Here is a 13781-nt window from a genome sequence, read left to right as displayed (position 1 = left end):
CGCAGAGCCGTGTGACGGACTGACGGTTCCTCGAACATCACCCATCAAACTTCGAAGTGCGCCGCCGCCCTCCGGCGAGACGGGTACCATCGAGCCTAGGAACGGCACCTGCCTGGAATCAAACGACAGCCTCAGCACCGCGCGTTCTGCGCGGCCGTCGAGAAAGCCGAGGCGACGGCTACGAGGAGGGCGCTGGAGCGGGTATACGCAGCGAGCCGTGCGGCTGCCGGCGGAGGGTAGCGGAGAAGAGGGGGATGTACTGCTCGGCTAGGAGGGAAGGCGAGCCAGAATCGGAAGTCGATGAGGCGGCCGCGGCGGGGAAGATCCGGCAGACAGCGATAAGTCCGTCGCCGTCGCCGTCGCCGGGCGAGGAGGGCAAGAGATTGCACGAGCGAAAGGGAACTATTTCGAAAAACTGGATCCGTGTAGAGGGGTTTAATGTAAAATATCTAATCACCATTAGGGCTGGTTTGGAAGCACCAAACCCCGCCGGGTTCCCGGCCTTTTCCATGGGGGAGAAGCCCGCGTGGAAATTAGGCCCAGGGAAAGTAATCGCTTCGTTTGGGAGCACTGTTGACAGGGATATATGGCCCGATCCCCTCGATTTCCCCGGGGGAACCGCACCCCACCTGCCGAGGCCGGGCAACGCTCCCCGTCCGCCGTCCCCCGTCTCGCTCGCTCCGCTCGTCCGCCCCGCTCAGGGTCGCATCTCCATCTCGGACATGGATGGATGTGCCTCCAGCCCCCGTCACCGCCTGGCGTCGTAGTGCATCTGCCTCAGTCTCGCTCTCTTCTCGCCGGCGAAGTCACAAAGATGTGAGTCCCCTCCCTTTCCTCTCCTGCTGCTTCTAGGGTTCCTCTTCTCCAATCTCCTTACACCTTTGCTTGTAGATCTTGATGCAGGAGGCTGAGAGTGCACGATAGACGAAGAAACAAGCAAACCAAGAGAAGCCTTACTACACCGCGGCCCCTTTTGGCTCTGCTATGGCAAGGTGTGAATATTGGTTTCCCAAAAAAAATTTATCACATCACTGCTAAGGTTGCTGTCTGCTCAAAAGTTCGGTAGTACCATCATCCATCGTATTGTATCCCAATCAGTCCTTTGAATCTGGTGTTCTGTCACCCAATCCATATCTTATTTGCAGTCTGCATAGTATAGGTACTACCAAAATTAAATTTTTTTCTTAATAACCAAAAGATTACTAGGACTCAGATATGCAAATTCAGTCAGCTAATCTGATGTCTGAACTCTTTCCCTATGACAGTCTGAACAATACGCATGGCATCTGATTGTTAAAAAAATGCTAACAAAAATTTCAGACTTCAGATTCAACTAATCAAATTGTTATGATGGGGATTATACAATTGGTCATAGTTTCTATCATATAGGGAAAGAGTAAAGATATCACTAGCAATTGATTCATTTGATGCTAGAAATAATAACTAGCATTCTGTTCTATCATGCTAGAACTGCTTTCGTCAAGTTAATTTAGTCAGATTATTTACAGCGGTTAATAAATCACAAAGCAGTTCTGTATGTGTAACAAGGCAATTAGTAGTTATTTAATTTCTTTAGCCTCTTATATTCTGATCTATTTTGATACTTTGCAGGAATTTCATGTTACTATATTTTCGCGGCCGGTCCTCCAGCTTCGCATCCAGGTGCCGCCACCCCTCCAGCTCCGCATCTAGGCACCGCTGCCCCTCCTCCTTCGCTGCTCCATTCTTGTCGCTCGCTCCGCCTCCCTGTCGGCAGCACCGCCACCATCCCTTCTGAGGTCTCGATCTGCAGCTGCGCCTCCAACTCGGCCGTCTCTACGTCGGCACATGTGAGTTCTCCCCCTCCTGCAGATCTGGCTCTTATATTTTCTAGGGTTTCTACTCCTCTTCTGATTACTCTAGCTGTTGTGTTCGCAGATCTCGGCCTTCACTCCATTTTCCAAGAACCACTCCTTGTTTCTGTTCCCCGGTTATTCTTGGCCTAGGTAAGCCTCCATCTTTGTACTGCATGATTATCTGGATAAAGTAACTGATATGATTTGATTGTCTTCGTACTGAGTGCCTAGCCATTAGGACTAGCTGTAGTGATCAGATATCTGATATTATAAGAATTATTAAAATCTGCAAAGTAATCAAGTTAAGAAAAATATTTGTGCTAGTTATGTGATGTAATACTAAATTTTCCATACAAATACCATATTTTGTGATTACGTTTGCATAATTTATAAGCTATGTGTGTTACTTAGCTGGAGGTCAGATCCTGTATTCATAATATCACATTTCTAGAATACTGTATTTATTCTTGACTTCTTGCAACTTTGCTTCAGTTCTTTACTTATTTCGTACGGAGAAAGTGAAAAATCTCAGATGTCTGTCTTACGAAAGATTTTGTTACTATATTTTCTTGCTGGATACCTTTTGGTACTGAATTTGTTTTTAATGTTTGCAAAATTTTATTCTATTTTGGAATAAGCACGTTGCTGTAGTAGATGTGCAACAATCTTTATGTTTTACTATTTTGTAGAATGGGGTTGTGCTGGGTATTATGACGCATGGATGTGAGTCAGTTTGTGTTTTTTTATGTGTATAAAGTTCAACTTTCTAGCCAAATGATCAAGATCATTTGATCTGTTGCTTTGCCAATTGCCTTCACAGGTGGTATAGAGCACTGAACAGTGCTGCATTTTGGCCAAAAAAATGATCAGCGATTGATATGGTGCTTTGCCAGTTACCGGCTTGATCTTGAATATTCAGTTACGTGCCATAGATTAGCTTGCCCATATTGCTTACCTTTGATCTAACTGCGGGTGTCAATGATAATTCTTGCATGATCTTCTAGAGTTTGCTGCAGAGAAGAACATACACTTCATTTCTGATATGGCGCTTACAAGCAGAAGCAGCAGCAAGATGACTTACCATGCTTTGACCGTAACCCCTGAATTGCTGGTTGGCGGCACCATGAGTGGTAACTACTACTGGTTGATGGACATCGCTTACCGGATCTATATCATTGACTGACGACATGGTATCTTGTAGTCCTGTAGAAGACATCGCTTATAGGATCTATATCCTAGACTGACATGGTATCCAACTGTAAATTTTTTAGGTTGTTATTAAATTTGTAATGGTGTTTGACTTGGTGTTTATAAGTTGGGAGTGATGCAATGTACAATTCGGTTGGATACAAGTGAAAACTTTTCAGGGTCAATGTACAATCGTCGGAATGTATATAATAAATTTGCATTTGTTGATGGCAGTGTATAGAATGATCACCATGTGCATTATCTTCATATATATTTGGAATTGATTTTAAAATCACTGAGAAATGAGTTTCTCATTTTAATTATTTTAATGAATTTGTTAATTTTTTTAATCTTCTGAGGCCACTTATGATCTCCGGGTTTCCACCCCTACTCCCAAATAGCGTCATGGATTTACCAGCCTTCCAGGAATGGGCACCCAGGGAACTGGGCGCACGGAAATATCCCCGCGTGGGGTTGCCTTCCCTGGGATATGTGCCCCCTGCTCCCAAACTAAGCCTTATACTTGGTAAAATAGGCCCGACCCTATAGCCTGGCTCGGCCCAGGCACGATATGTTCCTAGTCGTCGGGTTGTGCAAGGCCGTCAGACGTGCCACCCTGCTCGCCTAGGCACAGCACGATGGCAACATAATAATCGTGGGCCACATGGAAGTACTAGTCACTATCATGTATTCAGTATACAGTGCGATATGAAGTATAGTGGACATCATGGAAGCGTAAAGGTTTCAGAAATTGTATCCGTGTCATTATTTGAAGTCCATATATTAAAAATGTTGCAATCCTACTTTGGAAAATATTTTGTCGAAAGACCTATTTTAGAAAATATGACAGTACTCCAATTTCTCCCTAGGAGGTAGCTTAATAAAGAAATCAAAGCCATTGATTTTTAGAATAAATAACCAATTAGGAAATAAAGAGGCTGTATCTCCACATCAATCGAGATCTCAATCACCTATACCAGCCGTTGGATAATTGATTAATACACCAGATTACTCCATACCTTTCTTTTCCCAACCTCCCACACCGAACCAAGCATACAGGTCCGAAAATCTTTTGTTTTACGACCCTAAGCAACAAACGGGTCCGATATCTAAAAGTTTCAGACCCATTTGACCTGTCTCTGGGACTGGGCTTACCAAACTTTAAGCTAAAAATGGCACAATCTATTGGTTAAAGTTACAGATTTTCAAACATTGAAATTGGTGATCTCATATAGGTCTGTTAAAATCCCGTAGCAACGCATGAGTACTATGCTAGTATCATATAAATTTTTTTACATGAATCTTTTTTGAATGCACCTAATTTATTGGCAAAATTTATATAGATAATTATTATCACTATTTTTAAAAAAAACTCCAACTCCAATCTCTCGCCCCAGACCCCAAATTATCAGAACAGGACCTGATCTTGTGCCGCTGACGTTGACTCCAATCACTCCGCACGTTGGCCTTTTTGGTTACGGCGTCCATTCTAGGATTCCTAGAATGTACTTTTTCTAAAAAAAAAGAATTTCTCATGCATGAAATGCTAAATAAAATCTATTTGTAAAATCTCTTCAAGGATGGATAGAATTTTTCGCGACGAATCTAATGACGATAATTAATTGATGATTGGCTATAGTGATACTACAGTAATGTAACTATTCTCTAATCATGCAGTCAAAGACCTCATTAGATTCTTCAAGGTTCCAGCTAAAAGAGTTCTGGAATTATTTATGTAAACTAATTTTGTTTGATGCCGTAATTAGCTATTAAAATTTTCTAGCACCGAAACCAAACAAGACCATTATACTTGGAAGTTGGAACGCCAGCAAAAAGCAGTGGTAGGAGTGAGACATCGAGAACTTCGCCATCGCCACGAATATGACCATTCGTTGCTTCAAATGAGGCAGCCTTTATCTAAAGCCTCTTATGCAGAACTTAAGAACAAATAGAAATTTTGGATGGTTGCGCGCATTTGAATTGTAGGATTGGAATAACTATTTGTAACATGGGTTGACGTTGAGGGTTGACTGTATCTAAAACTGCAATACATTTCCCTCGTTGTGGGCTAAGAGCCTTTTGCCTTGTCTCTGTACTCCACATGTTGCATGCCTAACAACCTATATCCGTTAGAATCTAGCTAGTTACTACATACCTGCAAGATATTGATTCCTTAGATGAAACCCCACATGCATACCAAATTGTCTACAGACCATGGTGTATATAAGGAGCCGCCATGAAAAGATACGTTGTAAGTTTCAGTTCACAGAAATCTTAGTATGGGGATCCACATCCACAAGGTCATCCTTGCCTTGGCAGTGATCTTGCTCATGAGCGGGCAGCTCACTGCTGGTGCTGGAGCCATAGTTCTAGACGCGCGCCCGAGCATTCCAATTTCAGATGTCACAGGGATGAAACCATATGGAGAACCAAAGAGTACTTTACTATTCATGTTTCATATCTGCTCCTCATTTTCGTTACTGTTAACAAAATATTCTCGTTAGTGACCGAGCTCTGGACTTTATTATCCTAATACAGGAAACAGTGGTCGCAGCGCTCCTGGTGTAATTGAAGACAAGGGTTACATGGCTGCGCGGGGTTATTTTCTTCCTCCGACACTCCCACCCTGCCGCCGTATGGCATGTTGAACTACAAACAGGAATTGTGTTACGACTATCATTTCCTGCGTTTGTTTCCGCTCTAGTTCCTTTATCTTCTTTTTATCATCTGAATAATGTGTAATCCTGTCTCCGGTAATGAGTTTCCTCTAAAACTTCTCTCAATACTGAGATGTCTCCTTTCTTCCTTCTCTCTCTGTTTTTTTTTTTTTGCTCAATCCTTCTCTCTCTTTCTTTGTTTTCTTTTTTGCTGGACTTCGCTCGGTTTGTTTAGTATCCAAAAAATTTACACTAAAAAAACACCACATCGAATATTTGGATATATACATAAAATATTAAATAAATCTATTTATAAATTTTTTTGCAATGATGGATTGTAAATCGCGAGACGAATCGAATGAGTCTACTTAATCCATGATTTGCAACATTGATGTTACAGTAATCAACTGCTAATTATAAATTAATTATGAATTAATTAAGCTCATTAGATTCGTCTCGCGATTTACAATTCATTCGTGCAAAAATTTTATAAATAAATTTTATCTAACACTTCAAATTAATAAGATTTCCTTTTAAAGAATTTGGCAAAGTAATCCAAACATAGCCACATACCCACATGTGCAGGACTTTGCTGGTACTCGTATTGAAGTGGTCCTATCGTACTTGCTTCCCAGACGAGTAGGGGTCCCGCCGGGGTGGCTGACGTGTGGGCCTGACCCCACACATCAGTGAGGTGGCTGTACTGCAGACAAGTCTCCTTCACCCGCCCCGGCCTCCCTGAGGCCCCAGCCGGTCTCGTCTCGTCTAGTCTCTGCGTGGAGGAAACGCAGGCGCGTCAATGCGAAGGACGGGGGGTCGGGGGAAACCCACGCGTCCACGGCTTCTCTGCCCGCTCGCTCTGTCCCATTGGCAACTGCCCCACGATGCGGACAAAACCGAGCCTGCCACTGCTGCAGGCCAGCCAGGCCCTCCCTGTCCCCAAAGCAAGCCGTGGCAGACTGCGCCGCCTGATCCCTGCTCTGCTCGCTTCTTTCAGCAGCTTTTCCCATCCTCCCCCCTCCTCTCCACTTCGGCCTTGTTTGGCAACGCTAGGATTCTAGCGCGCACAAATTCCGAAAAAAGAATCTCGCATGCATGAAGCACTAAATGAAGTCTATTTGCAAAACCTTTTTAGGGATGGGTGTAACTTTTCGCGACGAATCTAATGACGGTAATTAATCGATGATTTGCTACAGTGGTGCTACAGTAATCATCCTCTAATCGCGCGGTCAAATGCCTCATTAGATTCTTCAGGGTCACTAGCGCGGGGGTTCTGAAGTTGGTTTTGTAAACTGACTTTATTTGACACTGTAATTAACAGTCAAAGCGGCACTATTCACTAGCGCTAGAATCCTAGCGCACATCCAAACAAAGCCTTCGTCCCCATCTGGAACACTTTCCATCTCTCTTTTTTTGAACACTTCCCATCCTGATCCCTGCTTTCTCACAGCAATTTTCACGGTTGATCGACACCAGGAGTTTTCTTTGTAATTTTCCGAACAAGCAGTTTCATCACACGTTGATCGCAGCACGATTACAGCCGCATCACTCAAATGCAACAATTAACGAAGCTTTTTGATGCAATGATCGAACCAAAGGATCCAACACACCGAGCGACAGAACACAGAAGAGTCGATCACAGAGGCATTCATGCATACTACTATAATCTGAGTGCAAATAGATTACTACTCCATTCCATACCATTGATAGATAGATAATTTGGTAGATCGGCAGTGCCATCCATGATCATGGCAGCCTCACAGCTGATGCAAAACAGAAACATAGATTGCTACTCCGAAACAGGCGGATCCACCTCATCACCAGTTCTCCACACGCCTTCTTCTTCTTCCTACTACGACACGAGCGAACGACGAGAACGAGCACGAAAGACTACTACTACTGATAGATAGATGGCCATGACTTGATGCAAGAGCCAGGAGGTTGGAGCCGGACCGCGTCCGACGTGGAGGCGTCGTGCCTAGCGCCTCTTGTTGGGGCACTCGCGGGAGATGTGGCCGTCCTCACCGCAGTTGTAGCACCCGGAGCCGCGGCCTCCGCCGTAGCCGCCACCACCGCCACCGCCGTAGCCGCCGCCGCCGTGGGAGCAGTCCCGTGCGATGTGGCCCTCCTCGCCGCACTTGTAGCACCCGGAGCCGCGGCCGCCTCCGCCGCCGCCGCCGTAGCCACGGTCGCCGCCTCCTCCGTAGCCACCTCCTCCCCCGTAGCCGCGGTCGCCGCCGCCTCCGCCGTAGCCGCGGTCGCCGTAGCCGCGGTCGCCGCCTCCGCCGTAGCCGCGGTCGCCGCCTCCGCCGTAGCCGCGGTCACCTCCTCCACCGTAGCCGCGGTCGCCTCCGCCGCCGTAGCCGCCGCCACCGCGTCCGCCGTAGCCGTTGTCCGGGCGCTCCCCGCCGGCAAGCGCGCCGCCGCCGGGCGCGGAGACGTCGATGGCCTTGGCGCGGCCGTCGTTGTCGGCGCCGACGGTGAACTCGACGGCGTCACCGTCCTTGAGGTTGGGGAAGCCGTCGGCCTTGACGGAGGAGTGGTGGACGAAGAGGTCCTGGCCGCCGTCGTCGGGGCTGATGAAGCCGAACCCCTTGATCCCGTTGAACCACTTCACCGTCCCCTGAGCCCGCTCCGCCGCCATCTCCCCCCTCCCGCCGGACCGGAGCAACCCCCTCGCAAACCCCAGAAAACCCTAGCTAGCCTGCTGTGGGGGAGAGGGAGAGGGAGCGATGTGTGGAGGAGGGCGACCGGGCTGCCCTTTTAGAGGCGAATCCGAGGGGGCCGGGCCGGTGGCCTGGGTGCGAAATGGAACTGACAGAGTGGTCCGCGAAGTTCACTGACATGTGGGGTGTGTTCTCCGTGGGTCCAGTAGTTCAGTGAGAGAAAATGCCTTCATGTATGCCGTCCCACCTACCCCCACACCTCCAGCAATCAATGCGCCAGCTCGGTGGGTTTCAAACGGTAACCCGAGCCGTCGCGGGGCTGTAAACGTGAGCCAGGAAAATATCTCGCGGCCTCGGCGGCCGCGGTGAAAAGAAATCGAAATGCAACTTTCTTTCTTTTTTCTTTTTCTTTTTGCTGCGAGTAGACGCAATGCCACCCTGATTTCTTTTGTTTTTTGTGCAACAAAAAATAGAGAAATTCAAACTGATATAGCAAAAAAGAAAAATGCTGTTGCGCTTTCAGGCGTGGTGCGACCGCTGCCACGGTGGCCGTCTCGTGCGTGACGACCTCGGAAGTCCGACGGACTCATGGGTGGCAAGTGCCAGAATATTAGGGGGCGATCAGAGAAGTGGATCGATTGCACACCGAGCGCGTGACTGCGTGAGTACGCGATGCCATTGGAAATGACATTTTTGTTGGCGTTAAAACATTCGAGCAGGGTCCGAAATGACACTTTTTGTTGCCTGCATCGATTTGAATCCGGAAAGTGGATTTGAATCCAAAAGATTAACCGCAGAAATGTGAACGGCAAAGACAAACGGCACGTCAAGTTTAGCAGCGGTCTGCCTACAGCCTACCTCTTGCCTGCTACTCTTCTCAACTGACCCTTGTTTATTTCTCTTCAAAATTTCAAAACTTACAAGATTCACCGTCACATTAAATCGTTGAACGCATGCATAAAATATTAAATGTAACTAAATAAAATAATTAATTATACAGTTTGTCTATAATTTGCGAGACGAATCTTTTAAGTCTAATTAACCCATGATCCGATAATAATTACCAAATACAAACAAAAGTGTTACAGTACTTTACACCCAAAACTTTATACATCTAAATAAGGACTGACTCGTGGATTGACAATATAGAAAGAAGGTGCTCGGCGCAGCAGCGGCAAGGGTTGCGGGGGCAGGACCAAGTCAGGAAGGTGCTGCTCGGCTAGGACGGGAAGGCGAGCCAGAACTGAAAGTTGGTGGAGGCGGACACGGCAAGAGGGGGAAAGGAGTTTGGGATCAGTAGAGGCATCACTCAAGTCCGTCCGCCATCGCCGGGGTAGGACTCTTTTGCAAAGCTGGATCCACTTTAGATGTTTAATGTAAAATATCAGATTGCTATTAGTAATCATTATCCAACAAGGGGGTCTTATGCAAAATATCAGATCTCACGTAGTAATCAAGATCCGTTTTAGATGAGATGTAGAAAAATTGAGTCAATTCTCCCTATGCCACTGAAAATTTTAATCATCTCATATATGTCATTGACTCTACATGTCATAGATATTAAAAAATTTCCTACATGTCATTCATTGGTACACAAGAGATGAGATGAGTTATATTTTTCAATAACATACAGGGAATTTTAGTAAAAAATAGTGAGAGGCTTTATGCAAAACCAAAGCAGCCCTCGTAGTTCCGCCGCCGAAACAACCACATCATCGTCACATGCTCACAGCCATGGCGGCTCCGTGCACCCTAAGGCTGACTCGGTGCTCAGATTGCGAACACTTCATGCCCCGGTTGTACAAAGCATTTCTGAACGTGCGGGACTCGAACTCTCCGTCCCACGCATTCCTGAGGAGACAAGAGAGAACGGATCAGCAGCAGGAGGCGACATGAACTCCCACTGTTCCACCCTGGTGTCTGCGAAGACAATGCGGAAGTGCTCGGCCGCTTTGACGGACGGCGGCGTGCGTGCAGCCACACAAGCAAGGCTTCGGCTTCAAGGGCCGCCAGGCGGGTTGTCACTTGCGACTTGCAAGCCGCGCGACGGCGCGAGGTTCAGAGGCAGATGCCCCGACCGACCGGCCGGCCGGCCGGTCGCCCCCGCCGCGCGCGCGAGCGCTGGTGACCAAGAGGTCCAATAAACGACCAAAAGTTTCCAGGAAGAGCTTGGTGTTTATTGAAATATTTGGGCTAGAGACATTTAATTAAATAATAAATTAAAAATTAATGGGCTCATAAACTAATGCTGGAGTATTATCTGCGTAATTGAGAAGAGTAATAGTTAAGTTGTAATTGATGATTAAAATAGACAATTGATAACTGATTAATGGTGTGAATTGATGACCATGGTTGTGTCCATATTCATTCCCCCTTGAATCACCTATATAAGGAGTCACCCTTATCTCATTCTCACACACCTCAACGAAAGTATAGCTCCGAAACCTTGCACGATATAGATCCTGCACGGAATAGCGGGCAATCAAATTTTTAAGGAGCGTCTTCATGCAACTGCTCGCTCGCTTCTCAAACAACACTTTGTCTACATCCCCAGCAACTTCGTTTACATCTCTAGTTCATCTACATCCACGACTACTTCGTCTACATCCCCGACTACAACATCTATATACCCCAACTACTCAACTATTCATCTACGTGGGCCGAACGACCACTTCGTCCTCATGCCATACGACTACTTTCTGGTGGTGGTAACTGTGACCCCCCAAGTGAACCGATAGCCGTTTGCTCTACATTGACTAAGTTCGACTACATCAACAGTCCAGATCAAGACAATGTCCACCGGGGTATATACTAAACCATCTCTGGTTTATTTTCTTGTCCATATTAGTTAGTGGAATTAACATTAATATAAGCACGTGCTTTGTTTTTGTCATTATAGTCATGGAAAAATTAGTGAACTTCATTTTTAGTTTTTGGAATTAAAATGTACCTGAAATGGTAAAAGGGTCTTTCCACATGTGAAATGCATGAAAAAGAAAAAAAAAGGAAAATTCCTCAAATGCCAGTACAGTCAAGTGGTTGATATTTGGAGTTCCAATTTTACGAAGCATATTGTCAATGTTAGTAATGATAAAATTGTGAAGCGTGTTGTTTGGAGTCCTAAAATTACAATTTTCCACGTCATGGTCGTGGTCATGGCCGGCAGAACATATGAGCGTCGACGTCGTGGCTGAAGGAGATAAACACGTCCATGTCTTGTTAGTTGCTTAGTAATTTCAAATGTTTGGAATCAGTTGTAAGTGTAACTCGTTTGTTCAGAGTCAGTTCTAACTCGTTTGTTCAAATACTGTGACTGAACATCTAATGGAAGTTAAGCTTTGAGATCATTTGGATCTCAGGGCGTCATGTGTGGCAGTTCCCTTGTCTTCCTGCATTGCTTGCCTTTGCTCTCGCCGACGCCGGCCTCCAGGACGGCGTCGCACGCGCGTCGCCGCCGGGAGCCCAGTCCACGATGTCCCACCAATCACACATACAACCTCCGTCGCAGTAGCCATACCAGCCGCAGTAGCCATACCAGGGGGGCGGGGGGTTGATAGGAAGGATTTATCATATGAATCTGGTAAAAATATGGGGGTTCCAATTTGTGCCGAGAAAACACACATAATCTTAGTTTCCGAGTTCGTTGAGAATGGTTCAATATACAAAGCTCTGTTTGATAATCAGATCAAGCTTCTCTCCTTTGCTGCAGTGGAAACAAAGGTGCAATATCGCACTTGGGGTGGCAAAAGGACTGGCATATCTCCACCATGAGTTCCTAGAATGGATTGTGCATTGTGACATCAAACCAGAGAACATGCTGTTAGATGAGGAATTTGAACCAAAGATTGCAGGTTTTTGGATTGGCAAAACTATTGAGCCGAGGAGCCAGAGCACAGATGTAGTCAAGGGTGAATGGGACTGGAGGGTACACTGCATCAGAATGGTCTCTAAATATTCCATTCACTGGCAAGGTCGATTTTTACAGCTACGGAGTAGTGCTTCTTGGGTTCTGATCTCCAGTTGGTTGGTTGGAGTGCGAGGGAGATGGAAATGGCTGTTAGGCACTCTGTTGATATTCTTACAGAGAAATTAGCAAGCGAAGATCACTCGTGGCTCCTGTAGTTTGTCGATTGCAGATTGGGTGAGAACTTGCTATTTACAAGCAGCCCTAATGGTAAAGATAACAGTGTCATATTGTCATGTTTGGAAGAGGAGGAAGAAGACGACCAAACATGAGCCAAGTCGTTGAACCTATGCTGTCATTGGTCGAAGAATTTCTAGTACCTGTTTGGAGGAGCTAAAATTAAGTGCTAAACTTTAGCATATATTGGTACTCACATATATTGCTAAAGTTTAGTTCATCTCATTAGCATTCCCGTTTGGATAGCTAGTGTTAAAGTTTAGCACCTTCACGTATTAGCACTTGGATCCAAACAGGTCCAATCTTTTCACTCTGTTCGTTTGGCTTGCCAGCCAGCAGTGGTTTTCTTGCATACCAAATTAGCATCAGCCACCAGCCAGTCATCAGTACTTTTTTCTCATAAGACCAGTCTCAGTGGGAGTGTCATCAACACAGTTCCAAAACCATAAACTACCTAATCGAGCCGGAGGAGTGTCATGGTGATGACACTCCTCTCACAATTCATGACACTCTCTATCCTCTCTCTCTCTTCATAAAAACCTTGCCATGTCAACAAATTTAATGCTCATGACACTGCTATGGCACTCCCACTGAGACTGGCCTAATAAATCAGCATCAGCCACCAGCCACAGCCAAGCGAAGTGTTGGTGTGCTATTGCACATAAAAGTTACTGGGGTCCTTATGCCTATCTCATATTCTTATGTAATACGTCAAGATTCTAGATAATTATCTTATGCAAGAAGCCTAGAGAATAATCCATACGTCTATTGAATTGTTTGAAGATCGTCATCCATTCGTCATGTATGTAACCTAGGTCTACACAAATGCATCACAATTCACGTCCACTATACCTTCTGGAATGCTTGATTCTAACAAACTAGATGAGTGTGTTCTTTACAGAAAACTACTGCAGAAACATTTCCAGTTGATATATATGATACTCGTAAGACGCATCAAGCAGCGACCATTTCTTTCTATCTTGAGTAATTAGCAGGCCAATGGGACAAAAATATCCAGTAGCACAAAAACTGTAAGAGAGGTCACAAGACCACCAATGTTCCAATATAGTAGTATTACATAAACTAGAACTAGCACGGGTTGATTCTGGTTGGATCAAGATTCAATAGAAAATGCATCACAAACACCATGGTCGCCTACTCTCCTTTGCCGCCTTTTATCAGTATTGCTGCCTAAACAGGTTGCGTTGAGCCACTGGTCAATTCATCATCCAGAACATGTCCAAGATGCATGCTATGGCTGTATATAGCTCGGCATTCGGCAACTAATGGAAGG

At 45.7% G+C, this 13781-nt stretch overlaps 2 protein-coding genes across 4 annotated transcripts; one reads left to right on the top strand and one right to left on the bottom strand.

Annotated features, from left to right (window-relative positions):
• The first annotated feature begins 506 nt into the window (after positions 1-506).
• On the top strand, positions 507-3263 carry LOC120671021. 3 transcript variants are annotated; one of them, XM_039951241.1, is made up of 5 exons: positions 507-816; positions 904-992; positions 1612-1829; positions 1918-1985; positions 2852-3263. In XM_039951241.1, exons 1-5 carry the CDS (start codon positions 587-589, stop codon positions 2874-2876), a joined length of 630 nt encoding a protein of 209 aa, XP_039807175.1. In that variant the 5' UTR covers positions 507-586; the 3' UTR covers positions 2877-3263. The 3 variants fall into 3 exon arrangements, 2 of the variants coding, with proteins under 2 accessions (XP_039807175.1, XP_039807174.1); XM_039951240.1 differs by having other exon boundaries at positions 512-816; positions 2840-3263; XR_005673472.1 differs by having other exon boundaries at positions 524-816; positions 892-992; positions 2840-3263.
• Positions 3264-7335: 4072 nt separating this feature from the next.
• LOC120670713 (glycine-rich protein 2-like) lies at positions 7336-8464 on the bottom strand. The gene has a single exon (XM_039950859.1). It carries the CDS (start codon positions 8322-8324, stop codon positions 7659-7661), a length of 666 nt encoding a protein of 221 aa, XP_039806793.1. The 5' UTR covers positions 8325-8464; the 3' UTR covers positions 7336-7658.
• Positions 8465-13781: the final 5317 nt, after the last annotated feature.

The sequence above is a fragment of the Panicum virgatum genome, chromosome 4N, assembly GCF_016808335.1.
Source record: "Panicum virgatum strain AP13 chromosome 4N, P.virgatum_v5, whole genome shotgun sequence".
In the NCBI taxonomy this organism is placed as follows: Eukaryota; Viridiplantae; Streptophyta; class Magnoliopsida; order Poales; family Poaceae; genus Panicum; species Panicum virgatum.
This window is presented reverse-complemented; position numbering and strand designations above follow the sequence as displayed.

Excerpts from the sequence above, each read along its gene's own strand:
- LOC120671021 (XM_039951240.1), top strand. The coding sequence starts at position 587 with ATGGCCCGATCCCCTCGATTTCCCCGGGGGAACCGCACCCCACCTGCC. Across the intron at positions 817-903 it reads GCCGGCGAAGTCACAAAGAT|GAGGCTGAGAGTGCACGATA; the intron begins GTGAGTCCCCTC and ends ATCTTGATGCAG. Across the intron at positions 993-1,611 it reads TTTGGCTCTGCTATGGCAAG|GAATTTCATGTTACTATATT; the intron begins GTGTGAATATTG and ends GATACTTTGCAG.
- LOC120670713 (XM_039950859.1), bottom strand. The coding sequence starts at position 8,324 with ATGGCGGCGGAGCGGGCTCAGGGGACGGTGAAGTGGTTCAACGGGATC.